This window comes from Pyrus communis, chromosome 9, assembly GCF_963583255.1.
Source record: "Pyrus communis chromosome 9, drPyrComm1.1, whole genome shotgun sequence".
Taxonomy (NCBI): domain Eukaryota; kingdom Viridiplantae; phylum Streptophyta; class Magnoliopsida; order Rosales; family Rosaceae; genus Pyrus; species Pyrus communis.
The window spans coordinates 9,743,340-9,764,162 of record NC_084811.1 but is presented as its reverse complement, the minus strand read 5'-3'; the positions used below and the strand labels follow the sequence as shown (position 1 = coordinate 9,764,162).

Here is a 20,823-nt window from a genome sequence, read left to right as displayed (position 1 = left end):
TCAAGCTATATTCCGGCTATATCCGGCAACCTTTGGGCTTCCAAATAGATATAATCTTTTTCTACACTTTCCTATCTTCATTTTGATATATTATGGGTCAAATTACAAAGCTTTGAAAATTGCCCAAACTTCCAGCCAATGGCTCCGGAACCACTTAACCGGAGTTGGGAAATCTCAAGAACCAAAATTATGTGTTATGCAAAATTCAATAACCATTTTGGATAAAAAGCCTTTATGCATAGATAGATAACTTGTGTAACGATATATTGAGTTAATGAAAATCAGTCTTATTTTACTCTCTCTCTCTCAGCCGGCAAACCAATAAACCCTTTGATTAGACGTAAATTTACGTTTTTGGGAACATCCTCTCCAACGCGCTCTCTTGATCGCCATCCGACAGACTAATGATGGCAGCAACCAAAATTAGCTAAAAATGATGCATTTAAAATGTGGTAGAATATCACATCAGAATATTGGTTAGAAAGAAACTGCAACTAAATTTACATCAACTTATTCAACAACCAAAGACTAACTATTTTCCACTGCAACCAAAAAGGAAACTGTAATTATCAAAGACCTCTGTCCACAGCTTTGTAAGGAAATGCAAAACCATCAATCTGAACGTCCCCATCCTTTCTTTTCTACAGCTACCTGAAATTTCCCAACTACCTAAAATTTTCCAGGCATTCACACGACCTACCAATTAGTCAGTCAAAGAAGCTTCGACTTGTTCCAGCACTGTGTTCCATCACCATCAACAGCCACCCGTTCTTGTTATCTACACCAGCAAAGGCCTACTCTAATAATTACAAATTCACAGTTGAACTGACCCTTCGGATTGAGAAACGGAAGGCTACGAAAGGTGGAATGATCCCTGCCCTTCTGTAATGGCATATAACAGCTTCTCTTTCATCGTCTCCTGAAAAAGGAAAAGGAGATATGTTAGCATCTTGTCGGTGCAATATTTCCCTACAAACGACTTCTAGTACGAAAGGCTATAAGGAAACAAAGCTCACTTGTGAAGAGTAAGGCGGCAGCTTAAGATAATTTGCACAAGTCATCACGCTTGGTAGGTCTAAGTCTGCGCAGTTGCTAGATTGCTGTAGAGACAAAGCAAAGAAGGATCAGATGATGATGCCTATACAACGAATAAAAAGCAATCAGGAAAAAATAATGTTTTTCTGATAGGCACCTTTCGAACAATAGTTAACTTCGGACTGAGAGATGCAAAACCTCCAGGAGGTAAGCGAGGTGCCCCAGTCACAAATTGCAAAAACGCTCTTCGCTGTTCTTGGTCGAACTTGTCTATGATTTCCAGCAACTGAAATTCAAAGGAAATGGTGATATAAAAATTTCTTAAATGCACATGAAACATCAACACAAACCAAAGAACAGAGAACAAACTACTAACATTGATAATGGGAGGACTGCTAACTGTGTAACCATGGTCGAATTTGATATGATCAAGGAGCTCATTGAACTGGCAAGATAAAAATTTATAAATTAGGAATATAGTCAATAACCCTTTAAAGTATTAAAATTAAGTGGTTGCAAACATACAGCCCAAGAATCACGTTCTCCACATAATAAACGCTCTAATTCTTCTTCGGTGAAAATCTGAAGATGCTCAATAGGGAAAACCTGAAACATCAAAGAAGAAAGAAAACATAAATCTATATCGAAATGAAAAGGCTTAGAGGTAATTTAGCCAGCATGCTATTGAAAAGACATTTCATGATAGTACACACCTGGTTAAAGCCAGATTTGAAAGCTTCCACTTGTCTAGAAATTCCAGCAGTTACAGTTGCATCCGCCACTAGTGAAACATAATCTTCCAAATTTGTAATATTTACCTAGAAAGTGGGGTAAATTGAATTTCCGGTTCACCAAATGAAATAATTCAGAAACAATAAATGGATAAGGTTAGTGAGACTTACCATTTTATGATCAGGCCTAGACGACAGAATAAAATCAGGATAGCCAGGAAGTGTGAAATCAAGACAAAGATCCTCAATATGGGTTTTCCGAAAGCACAAGTCAAATTTCAATGTTGTACTTTCTCCATGAATGGATTCCGAAAATTTTTTCCTGTCTACAAGAGCCTTAAACTCTAGCAGTGTCTTGCCAAGCTCAGGATCAAATGACAGGATGTCATACACACCAAGTTCCTGGGATAAGAAAACATATGTTTTGAGATGAAACATTGCTTTACTAGTGATGATGAACATTCACTTTCAATAATAAATAGTGCAGAAATTGGGAGTACCTTGCCAAGAATAAGTTTATAGAAGGCTGTGGAGAAATGCACATCCAAGACACGCCCATCTTGGAGCGCTTTTCCTACGATTTGCCCCAAAAGGACAAACTTCTTAATTACTTCACTGAACTGTATCTGTATCTCATCAGATGTACCCAACCATGGACGAGGGAAAAGACCAAAAGGACATATCAAAATTCCACTGTCCCCAGCATGGCTTGTACCAGTGGTAAAAGACCCACGATCCTCTCTCCACATGCCTAGACCAGACTTCTGAAACTCGTGACTCACCAAGGTGTAGAATTCCAAGGTTGGACCAAGACCAGTACCAACTTCTTCATTGTATTCCACCTCAAGGAGCACCTTCTGCCTGGCATGCAGGTCCATCATTTGGGCAGCAGAATTCAGAATTTGGTTGCGGAAAACCAAAAACTTTTTTCGAGGCATGCTTCCGGAGCTTAGTCTCCTGTCACTGGTCACCCCTGAATCCCTATAAGATGGTGAATGAGGCTGACCTAGCAGTGGGCCAAATGCTGCCAAACGGAAGTAGTTACATTTGACCTCAAAGCTAAATAAAAAGGGACACGATTCCATTAACTGATTACACCACAAAGGCATACCACCAATGGACACTGCTAAAGCATCCCGCATCTGTTGTTCCAATTTTTCTGTCAATTTACTGCTCACGAACTCATTCTGAGGCACTGGAATAACTGCTGTCTGAAAATTATCCAAGTCATCGATTTTCCCTTTAGCAAAAGCACATATTCTTTCACGAGACATCAGATGAAATATAACCTTATTCATCCTTTCCAAGCTTTTGAGGATGTATATTATATCATAAACAGGACTTGACTTCTCCAAGTCAGAAGCAAGATCATAAGCAAACGAGCTGGAGAAAAATGAAGTATACAACTCATGTACGTCAACTTTCTGAGCAGAACTTTCTGCTGAACAAAGACATTCTTTATGTGTACCATATTGACCTTCAGCCTTTCTGTATGTCAATGTGTATTCTTGACTCCAAAGTTTTGAACCAATGACAATTTCATGTTCGTTCATTTGTTGTTGCAGAATTGCTTGGTACAATGTCAATGACGGCTCCAGCTGTTGCCCTTCAAGATAAAATAACAGTTTTGAAGAAGAATCTTCTTTGCTACAAGATACTGGATACTGTTCTTCCATCTCAATGTCTTCCTCTGAGGCACATTGTGCTTCTTTTTCCACAGGTTCCTGAAACATTAAACCACCGACAAAAGTAAGGGCATTGGCACAATCTTAGAGCTGATTAGAAGAATCAATCATGACTAAATTTATCCAAAGTTGTTCAAAGAAAAAAGAATAGTGTTTTCTTAAACATAAGTTCATCAAAGATTTCCAGGACTTGTCTGTCTTAAGCTTATCGCTTGTTTAAGTGAGGCCACTGTTAAATTGACCTCATCTACCTGAGAAGTAAGGCTGAGGATGACAAAATGAACCCAACATAAACTCATAAAATTAAAATAAAAACAAAGACTTTCTCCTCTATAAAAGCATTATTATCAGTATGATTAATTGTGAAACGGAATAAAAACCTGCAACTCAGGCAAGTCCGTCGACATGCTTTCAGGCTCCATAGGATGTGGACTTCCCCCTTGACTAGAGCTTGCATTTGATGGTGATTGATCCGGTAGACTTTCAGATTGGTCCTTAACTTGTGTAGGTGATTTAATGTGGCTGGTTCTTTTTGCTTTGACTTTAGGCCACAGAACTTCTTCAATGGCATGCAATGAGGAAAAAGGATCTACAGTCAGAACACCTTCACGGTAATCACAAAGACGCGTGTCCCCTTTGTCTTTCACAAAACGAACTTTAATACATGGATATGTTGTGCGACGCCCATATGGAAGTGTAGCATATGAACTTCTTAGCTTGGGCACATTGCTCAAAATAACAGGGAAATTTTCCAAAGAAGATAGCGCATTTTGCAGTTTGCGTATTAATGTTATCATAGGTAGGTCCACAGTGATCATGTCTAAAGGAGAAAATAATAGCCTTGCAAACACCTCAAATCTTTTTTCTACAGAATAAATATCACTGTTACCAGCACTAAGTTCCCCCTTTTGTTTCAAGTACTGGCCATTGGACAGATAAGTCATTAAGGACCTTAGAATTCCAGATTCGATAAATTCAAAAGTGGAAATGGGTTCTCGTCCACCAAGCTTTTCCATTACTTGACGCATGATACTATAGAACCTTTCTTCATGCTGATCAAGAGCATCATTATTCGTGGACATGTTCAAATCACTTATTGCAGAAGAAAATTTTCTAAGCTTCTGAAGGACATCAGTTAATGCTTTCTCAGGGTCATACAATTCTTGTGCAAAGTACTTGGTCCTTATATGCTTTGCAAGATTATAAACAGAATCCTTTTCAAGCATGCAACTTCCTTTTTCTGACACCGATGGTGATCTATCAGTAGCAAAAGCATAACACAAGCACCTCAGGACCTCCCTCGAAGTAGACTTCTGACGAGGATCCAACAAAATCTGTGAGCCACTAAACACAGGGAACAACAACCTCAAACATTTTTCCAGGGTTACCAATTGACACTTATCAGGTGTTAACAGTGCATCAATGGCAAAAAAAACGCCTTCTTTTATGAAAGAGTCCAAGAAATAATCAGAAAGTTTCTGCAGGATTAGCTCAGCAATATGTAGAGCTAATATCAACACATGGGGATCCTTTCGTGTAAACACTCCAGCCAAAAAACTGCCACATTGAGAGGACTTATTATAATTAGCAAGAATTCCTAGATTTATTGATCTCTAGTGAAAAAACAAGGAGACATATTACCTTGAAATGTTGGCCTTCTGAAGCAATTCTACAAGCATGTCTGATGTGCTCAAATAAATTAACTTGTCGATAACAGATAAGCAGCCATAGCAAATATATAAATTGGCACCGGAGTTTACAAACTGTTGAGAAGTGAAATAAACATTACAATACTATTCATTGGCTGGATGGAGTGCAAATAAAGTGCCATGTATTATCAGAAACAAAACCTGAGTCAACAATGGAAGTATATCCATTCCAAACTTTTGCAGAAGATCAGGTTGATTAACTAAAAGAGATTCCTTATCCGACAACTGTGGATTCTCTTGATCTCTGGTCGAAGTTGGAAGAAGCTCATTTAGCAATTTCAAAACTTCATATACCTGAAAGAGACAAATAGAAACAATGATCCCATTCAATTTCCTCAAGTTATAAATAAAACAACACATGCTTATTTTGTAATCACAAAAGATTTTTACACATTTTCTTTGAAAGTCGGTAATCATCTCGCAAATAAAGAAAGAGTAGTAAGTCACAACATTTTCAAATACACAATTTGACATTCTTAAGATTCAATAAGAATCAGTAACCCTGGAAAAAGAAAAGAACCAAAAGATCCACTTGTAAACCTGATTGCAATGCCCATCCACCACATGATTAGAGGACATTCCATGAGAGAGGTCATATGTAGATAAGATATCCTTCAATATGCTGCTTATATTAAGCTCATACAGAGCCCTGAAGGCTACAACCGAACCAGAAGAAAGTTTGGCAAGTACCCCCATCAAACCCTGCCAACCAAAGTATAACAGTGAGAACATCTTCCAAGGCAGTAAAATACAGAAGGAAGCGGGTCTCAGAAACATGATATTGAGTTGCTTACATTACTAAGTGGCTGGGATAAAGTTGGCCGGGTATTCAAGCTCATAAAATGTGTGACTTGACGAATCATCCCATGCTTACAAAGTTCATCCAGCATCTCAGTGGACTGGCTCACTCGTTCTGTAATTTTAATCAAGCAAACAGCAACCATTTCGACAAGCTGAGAAAATAAAACAAAGTATGAGTAGTACGGTCATTTGAAATATATGCAAAAGGCATAAAAACACACTTTCACAGTCCATACCTGAGGATCCTCATACTGGAGAAGATTGCACAGTATGGGGACAGCCTCCATGAAGGGTGAAGGGCATTCAGAAGGAAGTTTCTTACAAATGTTCACCACAGTAGAAAGGGCAACTCTCTGATGCAGATAAGATATAAGTAATATAAGAACCATTAAAAAAGAAATGATCTAATTTCTAGCAAAAACACATCAGTAATTGAATTACCTGTATACTTGTAGAAAAAAAATCGATATAATTCAGAACAGCCATTATTGCCCCAGACTGTAAGCACGCAAGTGGCTGCTCCCGTGACATTTTCTCCAATGCTTGTAGACACTGCAGAAGAATAATAAAAGAATTTCATGCAACCCCATTATTACATTGCATAAACAATACCATAAATGTCATGCCTGGATAACATAAATATGACCATGTACAGCAAGTCAGCAACATTACCTGCTCAGGTACATCCAAGTATTCAAAAGCCATTAGTCTCTGGCAAAGAGCAGGAACTGCATCATGCCTAACAAGGAAGCCAGATGACTTCGGATACACATCGCATAAATAAGTTATAGCCCTTATAGCCAATAGCATGATATCCGGGTTAGTATCATGCCTAGCAAGTCTAACAAGAAGCGGTGATAATGCGTCTGACGTCATCCCGGATAGTGAGTCCTCTGTACAGAAAGACAGGACTTCACATAGCTCTTTGAGAACATCTGACTGCCCAGAAGGGTCAGTGTCTTCACTTAAAGATGATAAGATCCTCTTAAACTTTCCATGATCACCCGAAGATCTCCGTCTCTGATAGTCCTTGAGTTCACTGTGTCTTTCGTCTGCATCATCTGAATCACAAGACCCATATGCTGAATCCCTCTCACGTTCTCCCTCTGAGCGACTATTAGCCGAAGCAGAGGATGAAGTGTCCATATCATGGTCATTGGTTTCAGGTGCAGAGTTCACAGAATTCATATGGGTTTGAGCTGAAGAGTTTGATGAACTCGCTCTAAACTCCAATGAATTGCAAGCCCGCTTATCTGCTGGCAATTCATCATCAAGCTCAGTGCGCTTTTGACCTCGATTCTCCATTTATAACTCCAATTTCACAGGAACCAATATCTATCTACTCCTGCATGATCAGAGCATAAATCCACCTTAACTCTAGTTCTAAAACTGAATTCAACCCAGAAATCCAATTCATAATTACCAAACAATTGAAAAAAAAAAAAAAACAATTAAACTTTAGCATCAGATAACACTTACAACAGACAGCAAGCACAAAATACAATCTTAAACTGAAAATCGAAACCCGAAAACAGACGATCATCGAAAAGCACCCAGATGATCAGCAAAAAGCTGGAAGCAAAATGTATTTTACTTATGCCAAAGCTTGCGTTTCTATCGCATACCAAACACTCAAATCTTCAGTAGCAATATAGATTCCCCAAAAACTTAAGCATAATCCAACAACAACCGACTCATAAAAAATATTTAAAATCTCCAAAAAAAAAAACCCCAGAAAAACAAAAATCCACATTCAACACAAAAAACACATCATTGGTTGTTCATATCAACACGGATAAGTGTGATTATGTATTCATAAGGCGACGGATTAATCAACAAAAAAATTAAATTAATCAGAATTTGGGAATTATGGTTGTTTAATTGTACCTAAGGTGCAGTAGTTGTTGTTGGTGCTGTGGTTGCTGGTATCAATCGGCCTTCGAGGGAGTCGAAGACGAATTGCAGAGGGAAAACGTGTAGGGTTTTCGTAGGGCTGAAGGGCTCGATTGTCTCTGGGATTTTTTTTCGCCTTGGAATTCTTCTGGAGGACGACGGTGGCGGTGATGATGATGAGTGTGTGAGGGAGGGTACGGAAGGAAGATATATATGTGCGAGGTGAATCTTTTTCAATCAAAAGACTTGTATGGAATGGAACATGTCGTATTGTTGAAGCTCAAGCTCTCACCTTTATTTTATTTTTCCAATTTTAATTCAATAATTTCATATTTTGGGTTTGGGCTACAAATGTTTAGTAGTTCGATTTGTTTTCTACGACTATTTTTTATTTTATTTATGAATAAACGATATTATTTATATTTAAGAAAATATTGGTGGGCTTAATTTAGGATTAGCAATAATGTGGTCCAAACTTACTTTTGATGATAATCGAACTAAGATCTCTCACTTACAAGTTAAGAGGAATACCACAAAATTGTAATATACCCCTACCCAAACATAATTATCTAAGCTCACCAATGAGCTCCATGCTCTTTTGTTTTCTACAACTATTAGATTGATTATTCTTAACCTATGCTATTTGTTTTTCATGACATTCAGTTCTATGTACTAGTGAAAGAAAATTGCTGAATTTAGAATAGTAGAAGACTTATTTTGAATTGCTATTGACAATTGTATTATATTTAATTATATTCAATTTGTCTTGTGACGTAATTTATACTTACTAATTAAGGATTTAATAAACTCCTTTAAAATTTAATTGAATACACCTACACTTTCAGATAAACACTTATGAAAAAGAACTAAAATCTAATTATCAAAATCTCAATTAAATACACCTCAGTGACCCATATCATGTGGCCTTTTTCGCCTCATAGGAGGGAGTCTTTATGTTTGGCACTGTTTTGAGCCAGACTGGTTGTTTAATAATTTGTTTTATGATGTAAATCTTTTAATTCAAATATAATGAAATTCTTATCTTTGGAAAGAAAAAAAATACCAATAATGATTATGATTAATAAGTTATTTTCTTTAAATTTTTTTTTTGTTGACTTAGTTATTTTCTTTATAAAAATTGCATTTTTTTACGGTTAGTACACTTGTAATGATAAATTAGAGATTTTTAAGGAAAAGACCATCTTCCGAGGTTCCTTGATTAATTAGAACTCCAGAGGCTAGCTGTTAGCCATTGACTATTGTGTACATAAGTCGCATTAAAGCTGAGGTAGGGCTGATGGCCGCGCGCCGGGATCCCTTTTGTGGATCATGAGTAGGATGGATCTGGACCGTCTGATTCTTGAGATTCATTAGCTTCATTAACACCGCCTTATGAGTGCCCTTTGATTAGGCCCTAATTCCAATGCTAGGTCCCAATCATGTAGAAATTGTAAATCTTATTGTTTATGCAACATATATTACGGTTTTAGTGGTAGTCTTTTTCATTTGTAAGTGAGAGGTCTTAAGTTTGATTCTCACTAAAGACGAATTTGAACCATATCGCCGAAGGCAAATTTGAAAAACATTATTATTTTCCATTGTAAGGTTTTGCCCATTCCTCCACCCTTTTAGGCCTTCTTTGGTGGGCTGGATGGGGTAGGTTGTGATTAATTAAAATGGAGTTGAGTCAAGTCTGTTGTTTATTATATCAAAATGTGAGATGGATAGAACTAGATATGATAGGTTATGGATCTATAATAAAGTGAGTTATATTACATATTCTTATACATGAGTTATAAGTTCTATCTTACAAGTTCTTACCAATTCAATCATATTCCTAAAATCCAATCACATCTAACCCACCAAACGAGCCCTTAGTTTATATAATATCGTTTATTTACAACAAGAAAAAAAAATAAATAAAAAATAAAAATAAACTTCTTGTTATACTTTATACTTTGATTAAGACCTAATTTTAAGATGTCAATTAGTATTACGAACTAATAATATTCTTCATTCGTAAATGACCCTTTAGGCTATGTTTGTTATGCATAAATGAACATTTTTCTATCCTATGTTTGGAAATACCAAGTTTTTGGAATATATTTGGCGTATTTAATTATCAACAAGAGTAGGTTAGTCGTAAAAAATAAATTAAAATGCTTTATTTTGGTTAGGAGTGAAATTTTTCCTACGTTTCGTAATTATTCTACGATTACCTTTTATTTTTATTTTTTTTGAGATAATATTATTCTACGTGTTTTATGTTATGTCATGATGCAGTCAACTGAGTTGAAAGAGACATTAGTTTTACAAACATGGACATGCTCTTTGGTCTTTCCAATCGATTTTCACATTTAAAACAACAAAATCACTTTAACCCAAACCAAAAAGACATAAAGGGCCGCACCTAAATTGCCCAAATTCTGTCCATAACAATTTAAAATGGCTCAAGTTTCCAAAGGTTGTCATTAGAATTCACAGTCACAATGACTTATCCCTATATTCATAATTGGAAAAACCAAAGAACCTACCACGTTAGTGAAACTACCGTCTATCTCAACCTAATTGACAAAATATGGTAACATAGAATACAAAAGATGAGTACATGGGGCAAAATGAGTCAGAACAAAATGTAGAGTATAAAGTGAAACTTTATGTATAATTGTTGACCTTGAAATTACAAGATCTATATGGCGTCAAGCAACTATTGAGCTAACTACATCATTCTTGTGAATTTGGGCGGTTGGGTGAGTAGAATAGATGTGGTGGTGGTGTTGAACGCGCTGCTAACTTCTGCACTTAGTGACTACTACCGAGGACGAAACGCCTCTCGACCTAGGGTTCTAGAGCCTGAAGACAAGGTTGCTTAATTCATTGCAAAGTTTAAGATCTTCTGCACCAGGTTCAACAACTTCACTTATATTCGTGAGAATATAAGTGGACCGAATCGGTCTCAAGCAATAGGGGCAAAGATACTCAAATAAAATGAGTGTATTTATCGTGAACGTTGTTTGACCGTCTGAATTAGGGGTGGGTTCAAAAAACCGAAAATAGAAAAAAACACACCGAACACCAAAACGAAACCGAAAACCGAAAAAAAAAAAAAAACTGAACTAAAAAAGAAAAAACCAAACCGAACCTTATTGGTTTGGTTTCGGTTTTGGAGGTTCAGAAACGGAACCGAATCCCTATACACTTTATGAATGTATGCCCATGATGTTTCTTTTGTGAAACTTTGTTGCCAAGTTTGAAACTAAGCCTAGGGTTTTTTCAAGGAGCATACTTTGTTCAATTAGGGAGGATATTTCATTGGTTATAGAGGAAAGTTTTGGAAGAGCTTCTTCATTTGTTTGCTTTTTGAATGGATACGGTGATCATTTTTCTTTGCAATTAAGGTTGTTAATAGAATAGAATTGGTTTATATGATCTTGTATACGTACAACTACCTTCCCATATTCTCACTTTCCTCATTTTCTTATTATTAGTCTACCAATGCAAGCCTCTTTTCTAAATGTCATATTAAAAAAGATCAAGTTTTATAAAAAATAAAAAAATCAAAACCGTACCAAAACCGAACCGAACAAACCAAACCAAAACGAATCAAACCGAAGTTTCGGTTCGATTTCGATTTTGGCAAAAAACCGAACTGAATAAAACCGAATCCACTCCTAGTCTGAATACTGAACTTTGAAATGCACATGTGAGTAGCTGATCATAGAACAACTCATTTCGGCGAGAAAGCTAATGAAGTGACCTCTTTCTACAAAAGAATCGAAGACTCTTCACCGGCTAAGACTTGGATAGATAACTGACTGAACTAGAAGTAGTGTTGTTCTACCAAACTGAAGGTATTCCTAGAGAAACTAGTTTTACGACTCAAGTGATGTTCCAATGAACTGAATATGTTGACGATTGCCAACACAGTGATGTTCTAACAAAAATATGTTGCCGGTGGCCAACCTAATGATATTCTAACAAATTGTATATGAGTTGATGGGGGATTAGGATAATTAATATTATTTTTTTCAAGGTTGTGAGTACACTTTCCTATGAAAGTTTCTCACGTTGCAGAACCACTTCTATTTATAGAGGTTTCTCACATTGAGTTGAAAAGGTTTCTCACGTTGTAAAACCACTTCTATTTATAGAGGTGGATCTTGTAATGGGCAAGTCTACCGAATTGGAAAATTCTGATAATATTCCAATTCCTGAGCATATTTTTTTAATACACTCGGAATTATTCTCGGGTGAAACTCTATCGTTGCCAAGTCTTGTCGTCTTCGACGAGGACTTTAAACCTAGATAGATTCTGCGATTGTTTCAACCTTCATCTGGAAACCAATCCTGATCCTTAATAGTTCTCTTATCAAACAACTTAGAATATATGAGCGAAGTGGGTGCGAAATCAGGTCCAAACAGTAATACAAAACCATAGCTAGAATTAAGGCTTAAATAAAGGGTGGTGCGTCTGAAAATTTTGTGATCATTGTGATTGGCCAAACAAGGAAAACCGACCCAACTTTTTATTGGCCAATGACAATTATAATACCGAATCTTTAGGTTGGTCCTTTTGCCAAATTTGCCACTATGTTAATTATGTTTTGGTTGGAATCCAACAATACTAAGCATGACCTGACATGAAAGAAGGAAATGCCACATTTGCTAATCAGTTAGCAATGCTTTTAGAATCTAACGTTTTTAAAAGCGTTTTCAGATAACTAAAAGTTTAAAGTCAGAACAGCAACGTTTGATAAGTTATCTTATATACTTTAGTTATAGAAACACTTTTCAGTACTTTATGAAAAACATACAAGTGATCCTTTGTAAAACACATCAACGTTTGACAAGCGTTTCTAGCAAAAATTTTAGCAAAAACACTTACGAGTTCAAATAATTCACACGGAAGTAATCAATTCCGAACGGCTCTTATTAAGTGTTTTACAAGATATAAGCATGCGTTACATAACTTAAGCATATGAGACTTATGCTTTTCTACTCACAAGAATAAAGAAATAATTAGAGATTGATATCGAGGCATCTTCCACTAAGTTGCTACGTATGGGAGAAGAAAAGGAACAGGATTGGTGCACCGCGCGCAAAACCCGAACTCGATCGACGTGGAATTTGGGCGCGCAAAAAGCAACGTGTTGACGTGCAGCTCCGCGAACGAACCGCATCGACTCTCTCTATCGCTTTCTTTTTCTTTCTTTACTTTCTCATGGATTCCTTTTCTCTCATAAAACTATGGATTATTTCTTTCTTTCTGTGCACAAAACTGGTATTTTCATGGATTGAGTAGAGATTGATATAAGAGTAGAAATATCAACTTAAATGCTGACCAGATATAAGTTTTACGGTTGGTTTAGTATTGCTGTGCTTTAAAAAAAGCTGCTTCTGCTGTGCTGTGAGAATAAGCAGCTGTGAAATAAAGCAACAGAGTGTTTGGTAAATTTTTTTGTAAAAGTGCTTTTGAAAAAAAAAAAGCAGTATTATAATGTTTGGTAAACTTTTATGTAAAACGGATGTGAAAAAAGCTAGTTTTTCAAAACTAGGTTTTGCAGCTTCTTGTTTTTGGCTTTTTTTCACCCAAAACTGTGAAAAAAAACTGAAGCTGAATGTTTACCAAACACAAAAACAGCTCCTAGCTTTGTTTGATACTAGCTTTTTTCAGAATCACCTCAGTACCAAACCAGGTCTTAGTCCTATCATGAAACCCCAAATTACTTTTATAGCACAGGTGTACTACTACTATAACGTTTCAAATTACTAATGCAAGACTATGAAAAGTCCTACAAAGATTATTCTATTAGTGGAGTCACGTTCAACAACTAGACTTTGTGGTTCAAGACAATTAAGTCCCGTTGGTGGGTTGGATTGGATAGGTTGAGACCAATTAAAATAAACTTGAGTCCAGTCCATTGTTTGTTGTGTCAAAATGTGAGATGAATATGACTCGATGAGTTATGAATCTATAATAAAGTAAGCTATCTAACTTATCATTAATACATATATTATAAGTCTTTATCTATCCAATCATATTCCTAAAACCCAATCTCATCCAGCCTACCAAAAGAACTATTAAGATCATCCACCATTCAATCTTAATTTAACAGCCTACCAAACGGACCGTTAAGATCATCCATCATTCAATTTTAATGTAATAGCATGTGATCATTTAATTTTTGTTGTTGCACTTCTTCCACCACTGTTTGATTAACGTGGACGGCAAGTGACGACAATTATATTCGACCATGAAGTCAAAGAGAATGGGAATCCGTCTTAGTAACCCGTAAGGGTGTTAGTGAAAAAGGATCGAATCAGTACATTAAGAAGGGGCCGGAGATTATGTACCAAGTGTCCCAACTCCATATCACCGCATCCAGTGAAAAGTACGTAAACATCCTCCATTCATTTCAATTCACAACATAAGAGAATCTTATGAGAACATTTGCTTCACTCACGTAGGACCATTCGTTGTTTCGCACGTTTAACATTGATTTTTTTCTGCAAAGATGATGACTCCTTGTATATAAGAACTCAGAAGTTGCATATTTCCTATCTTAGGAAGCGTTTGAAGAACTTACATAGCATGAGTACACCACTACAGTAATAGTACAAGCAAGGCAGGCAAGAGCCAATTAAGAAAGACTTTGTACATGAGTACACCACTACAGTAATAGTACAAGCAAGGCAGGCAAGGGCCAACTAAGAAAGACTTTGTACGGAAACTCGAGTTCAACTAGAGTAGCAAACCTGGAAAGCTTAGTAATTAGCCAGGAAAGTTGGAGTAGAACGCAAACTGGATAAGCGAACAGTCATTTTTTCACAAATTCTAGGCGGTTGTAGAGGGATTAAGCATTCCTTTGAACGCCACGAGAAGACCTAGGGTCCGTACCATGTAAATTATTCTCCTACAATACAGCGTGTAATGAAACTGCCCATAATAACAAAAATTAAAATATACTATAGAATTTGGAAGTAAATAAGATTTCCTACACAGTTTGGTAACAGGAACAATGCCATAAAGTCTACGAATCAGAAGAAAACAGATCCTCCTGAGATTTAAAATACCAGACATTCAACTTAAATAAACTCCTTACCATAAAAACCATACCAGTAAAGCAAATACTAACGGACGTGAATGAAATCACTAATATTACCCTCGAATTATAGCTTTCACAACGGAAATAATTTAACAAGTTATTCATCGCTGTTTGTTCCGCGCACTGGACGAGATCATCTCAAACGGGCAGCTGAATTGTTCTGTAGCTTCAAGAAGACTTGATCTACTCTGACCCTTGCATAGGAGTTATCATGTGCTGGTTCTGTGACAACAAATCATTCATTAGATCAGACCATACCGAGTACAAAAACCACAAAACCAACATACTCACAAGTCACAACTAGCAATAACATTTCTATAGTTTCATAAAGCGATTCATCGAAAACAAAGCCAAACAGACAAACAATAATATCGCAAAAGACAGGCTCAGGAAAAATCCTTGACATGCAAAAATGTCATCTTAAAGTTTAAGGATCTTTCATACGTAACTTTGCCGCACCGCTGGTATGACATTCATCACATGTTCTCCCTACCCAAAATTTTAACATTATAGAAGCTAGACTAAGCTATTGGAAGCTCAAAGTTGAATTAAAACATGATCCCTTACAGTACTAATAGATCTACTAACATCGGATGCTACAGTACTAATAGATCTACTAACATCGGATGCTAAAATGCAACTACTACTGGTCAGTAGTAGGGGTACTACTTGGGTTGGGCCAATCCGAACCCGCCCATGTCCAACCCAACTTTAAACCCGAACAAGCGGGTTTTTTTTTTAGTTATAACCCACCCGAACTCAACCCAATTTCAACCCGTTCATTGATTGGGTTAAGTTGGATTGATCATTTGCCCGTCCATCCCCAACCCAACCCGCCTAACCAAACCCAATCTAACCAGATTGTAACCTATATCAATTAATGCGCATATTACACCAAAGTGTGCCGAGTCCAAAAACCAACGCCCTTTCTAATAATTTTTAATAAATTATCTTTTATAATTACTTAAGCTTTTAGGGAATAAGAGGCTTTGATTAGTCAGCCCATATTCATAGTCTCTAAATCCTAAAGCTTTATACTAGATTGATTTATGAAATTAGAGTTAGCTAGCTTTGATGCTACTTGGCTTAATTTTTTTGGGAATTCTTGGAAATTAAGTTGGTACAAGATTAAACTTGAAAAAAATTGGACAACCCAAACCCAACCCAAGTAAACCCTAACCCAATTAAACCCGAGCCCAAATGAACCCGAATGAAACCCAACCCGAACTCGAGCCCGAATTGTAAAAGCTGGGTTAGGATTGGGTTGACCTTCCAGCCCGTCCGAGTTGCACCCCTAGTCAGTAGCTTGCCACATCTCACGTTCACCCCAACGAACAGTTTATATTGTATAGATAATCTTAACTATTGGAAAGCACACACTTAACCTAGCATACGTTGGGTAAAAAGAAAAACATAGCAGCAACTACAAACTCTGCACAAAAGCACCAACTATAAACTCTGCAGCAACAAGTGAAAACCTCGAAGACGATCAAACATGGCACAATTTACACTAGTATTTCAGGGCATGCAAAAAAATAATGTATAAAAACAAGAAAACCTCATAAAAACATGCATGGTTTAAGTGCTTGGGTGCAGTTTTTGCTTTATTTTGCACAGAGAAAAGGTTATCCACATTCTACTAACAAATGATCATCCAGCATATGATCAATTCTATCAATGACATGCACAATTACTACATACTATTGAAAAGAACATCTTCGTATCTTTAACTGAAGTGAGAAACACCAACCAACCAAAGCCAGGAATAAGATTAAATCATGATGTGCAAACAAATTGTGTCGATGATTCTTCCTGAAGAACCATCACTTGGCTGTGCACATATCATGCTCAAAACATGCAAAGGAAGATGGAGCTTCAATGGACGGACCCCTCAAATAAGGACACCTTGTAGCCCCCACTCCGTATTATGTTCCAATGATCCAAACCATCTAGTTTTTAGGCCTTCCCGTAAACATCATCCTTGCAAAAAATACTCAAACCCAAAACCATTTACCCCCTTAATTAAATGATTGTCATTTTAGTGTCTTCTTGAAACATTTCCTTCTATCTTCTTGGGTACAACTAGATCTCTTAATGGTTTCGGATTTGTCCAATTTTGTGCAAGGATGCTTTTTAAGAAAATACCTAAAATTAGATGGTTTGGATCATTAAAACAAAATTCGGAGGCAAACCCTACAAGGTGTCTCTCGAATAAGGTTATTTGACAAATCCATCAATCGGAGGAGACAATGCTACGGAAAATATTGCTTACATATAGATGGAAATGATTAAAATTTATATGGAAATGTGGTGGCAATAAAAGGATTACTGTCTAACAAACTTTTTAAAAGAAGGAATAATTTCTGAAAACAGTTGGGTAAGTGGAGACGAAGAGCAAGAGATTACTTGAGAATTTGAGTAGTTCCCTCCTTGGGAGAAAGAACCTTGGTGAGAAATCTGCTCTAAGAAAAAAATTGCCACCATAAGACCAACTCCAATGGTGGGCTAAAAGCCAAATTACCCCCCAAAGTTTCCCCCCAAACCCACTCCAACCCAAAGGGAAATTTTGAGCTAAATGCTAAATACTAAACCAATGCCAAATTCCCCCCGAAATTTAGCCCAGAAATCGGGATGGACTCTACCCAATATTTATCGGAATTTAAATTTTTTTAGATTAAAATGTTCATAAAATTAATTTACGATAGTCTACATATTTATTTTTTTTAAAAAAATTTAATTTAACAAAAAAAATAGCCTAAGTTCATTAATTAATAATCCCGGGCTAAAATTTTGGGGTAGAACGGTTGGAGTAGAAAAACTGTTTTTGGGCTAAAAGCTAAATTTTTCGGGCTAAAAAATTTGACTTTTAGCCCAACCATTGGAGATGGTCTAAGAGGATAAGATAAGCTTTCATATAAATTACAACCCCCTAAAAGAAGTAGCACAATTTATACCAAGTAAAAAACGATATGAAAAAAAATAAAATAAAGATTATCGCTTCATTAATAAAATAAGGGAACTGTTATTAGCACTCCAAAAAACTCATTCTACACGCCTTAGAAGTGTATTTTTCATTCTAATTATAGACTGTTTGGAATGCAAAATGAGATTTTTGGAGCGCCAATAACAATTCCCTAAAATAAAACCATATTCAACCTGAGGGTTTAGACTTGGCTGAGCATCTTTCTTAGAAGATGAATCTCCGCCTTTCCCTGAACCCTTGGTATCACCCTGTTTGCCACCACAAACAGAAATCCGATAATTAGTGAGAAAGATCAATCAAAGCAAACGGTAGAAATTATAAAAACTGCTGCACGAATAAAAAATGACAATTTTAACTCACCTCCACCTGCAATATCCCAATCAACCCAGAAGACAACCACCAGAAACAAAAGCAACAATGTATTAGTCAAAGCACAAAATGAAATGTTACTAATAGATTTACCAAATTCGAACCAACAACAAATGAGATAAGAAAACACTCGTTTCATTTCGCGACAAAATGAAAACGAAATGTTACTAATGAGTTACCAAATTCGAACCAACAACAAATGAGATCAGAAAATACTTGTTTCGTTTCGCGGAACAAAAACAAAATGAAATGTTACTAGTGATATTACCAAATTCGAACCAACAACAAATGAGATCAGAAAACACTCTGTTTCATATCATGACAAAATCAAAATGAAATGTTATTAATGAATTTACCAAATTTGAACCAGCAACAAATGAGATCAGAAAACATTAAGTTTCATATTGCCACAAAATCAAAATTAAATGTTACTAATGAATGTACTGAATCCGAACCTACAACAAATGAGATAAGAAAACACTCCGCTTTGTTTCAAAACACCGAAATTCTGAGATTAATTGAATACAAGTAATTCAAAAAATAAAACAAACTAATGAGATCAATATTTTTCACTTCCTTATCATTTCCCAAATCCCACTAAATTTTCTCTGAAACCAAACAAATACGAGCAAAAAAAGGCGAACACAATTTAGACAGAGTTACCTCTCTGTATTTGGTGAGGTAAACCTTGAGGGGGTCGATATAATCCTCAAAGCTTAAAGTCGCCATTGCCCAGAGCAAATCATCACCGTTGATCGTCTTCCTCTTCTCTCTCAGGCACTTCTCACTCGCCCTGCACACAATTCCACCCCCACACATCAAACCAAAACCGACAGATAAAATTTTCAAAAACAAAATACGAAAAAAATATTACAAAGCGGCGTCGTACTCAGAGGTGACGAAGCTGATGAACTCAGAAACGCATTCCTGGACGGTTTCCTTGGCATCCTTGGCGATTTTTCCGTTAGGAGGAAGCGCCTTCTTCATGATTCGGCTGATGTTGGCGATCGGGAGGTACCGGTCCTGCTCCCGAACGTTCGAGCGCGGACTCCCGCTCCCGTCGCCGCCGCTCTCGTGGCTGACGCCGCCTGGACTCACGGGAGCTTCCGCCATTGAAACCCTAGCTCAATTACAGCAAAAACAGCACAGAAATAACATAACAGAACCGCAATCGGAAAAATCAGAAACCCTAGACTCGCCATAATTAGGAGAGAGAGAGCATAGAGAGAGAAATGGAGGAGTGAGAAAAAACCTGTTTGATTTTATTTGGCGCGAGAGATGGAGATTGCAGGGAGGATTTTAGATCGGACGCTGGAGAAGAAAGGAGAGAGGAGACGACTGGGATGAGAGAGTGAGGTTTATCAGCGCCGTTGGTTTTTCCTTTTTAATATTTGGGGGAGGTGAGAGAGAGAGTTAGGGGAGAGATTCCGTGTTCTGTTGCGTTTACTGTTGTGGCGTGGTCGTAGTGTGGTCATAACGATTAGACCATGTGGCTTGGGCAGTTCCAGGTGGACTCTGCATCTGTGCGCTAAACGACGTCGTTGTGGCTCCCATTGAAATCATGTTTCGTACGTTTGTAAGCGTCCATCAACGAGAGAGAATTTTTTTTTGTAATGGATCTCGGAAATCTTCTGATTATATTTGTTCATCATATATTATACGATCAATTTTAGTTAAATATTATTTTTATTCAATTTTAAATAAAAAAATTTATAATAATTTATAACCGTACGATATACTATAAACATATATAATCTAATGATCCATAGAATCCTCACAAAGAAGATTGGACGAGAATCTTTGTTCGCTCCCATCCAATCGGCAATAATATCGGTGGTCGGTCCTGCTTAGTCCATTTTTTCACTATGACATTCACTGCGGTGGCAGAAGATTCGTAGCACCTAAGTTAGGTAAGAAAATAGATTTGGCATATTTCTTCATTTAGCTGATTATTTTGAATTTTTATAATTAATCATTTTTTTTAATTTTAATTTTAATCAATTATTTTATAAACTTTTATAAATAGTTAATTTTTGTTAGATTTTAAAAAATTTGATCTAGTTTTCTATATATTTTGATTATGTGAACAACACATAAAATTTTAGAATCAAAATGCAAAGCCCAAATTTTCTATTTATAAAATTTTAGGTGGGTAATCGGCTAAAGAGGTGTAGTCAAACTCGGATTTGAGAGGATTTTAAAAGACTTTAAAATCCTAAAGTAGTCAACTAAGGGGCCGTTTGTTTGCCCTCACTAAAATCATTGGACTAGACTGGACTAAGGATTAGTCCAGTCCTAAGTTTGTTCCCAGTAGAGATTAGATTTAATGAGACTAAGTCTCACTCGCCTAGACTAAATCATGGGCTAGCCAATCTTAACGAAGTCCCCCAAAAATCATGGGACTAACTAAGACTATCATCTCTCTCTCGTCCTCGTCATGCTCAACAACCACTCCCGACAGACTCCTCGTCATCTCCGGTCACCTAGATCAATCATTAACTTTCTGATTCA

The 20,823-nt window shown here is 36.7% G+C and overlaps 2 protein-coding genes across 2 annotated transcripts; both read right to left on the bottom strand.

The window, feature by feature from the left end:
- Positions 1 to 423: 423 nt before the first annotated feature.
- On the bottom strand, positions 424 to 8,091 carry LOC137744883 (E3 ubiquitin-protein ligase UPL4-like). The gene is made up of 17 exons (XM_068484693.1): positions 7,849 to 8,091; positions 6,634 to 7,306; positions 6,403 to 6,513; positions 6,198 to 6,314; positions 5,955 to 6,113; positions 5,701 to 5,862; positions 5,302 to 5,454; positions 5,093 to 5,214; positions 3,832 to 5,008; positions 2,267 to 3,490; positions 1,938 to 2,168; positions 1,749 to 1,853; positions 1,561 to 1,641; positions 1,412 to 1,480; positions 1,193 to 1,321; positions 1,017 to 1,100; positions 424 to 919 (listed from the first exon to the last, which is right to left on the bottom strand). The coding sequence occupies exons 2-17, from the start codon at positions 7,264 to 7,266 to the stop codon at positions 854 to 856; spliced, it is 4,623 nt and encodes a 1,540-aa protein (XP_068340794.1). The 5' UTR covers positions 7,267 to 7,306; positions 7,849 to 8,091; the 3' UTR covers positions 424 to 853.
- Positions 8,092 to 14,801: 6,710 nt separating this feature from the next.
- On the bottom strand, positions 14,802 to 19,737 carry LOC137745813 (nuclear transcription factor Y subunit B-1-like). Its single transcript, XM_068485825.1, has 7 exons — positions 19,565 to 19,737; positions 19,202 to 19,432; positions 18,976 to 19,105; positions 18,304 to 18,309; positions 18,117 to 18,191; positions 17,367 to 17,417; positions 14,802 to 15,182 (listed from the first exon to the last, which is right to left on the bottom strand). The coding sequence occupies exons 2-7, from the start codon at positions 19,423 to 19,425 to the stop codon at positions 15,144 to 15,146; spliced, it is 525 nt and encodes a 174-aa protein (XP_068341926.1). The 5' UTR covers positions 19,426 to 19,432; positions 19,565 to 19,737; the 3' UTR covers positions 14,802 to 15,143.
- Positions 19,738 to 20,823: the final 1,086 nt, after the last annotated feature.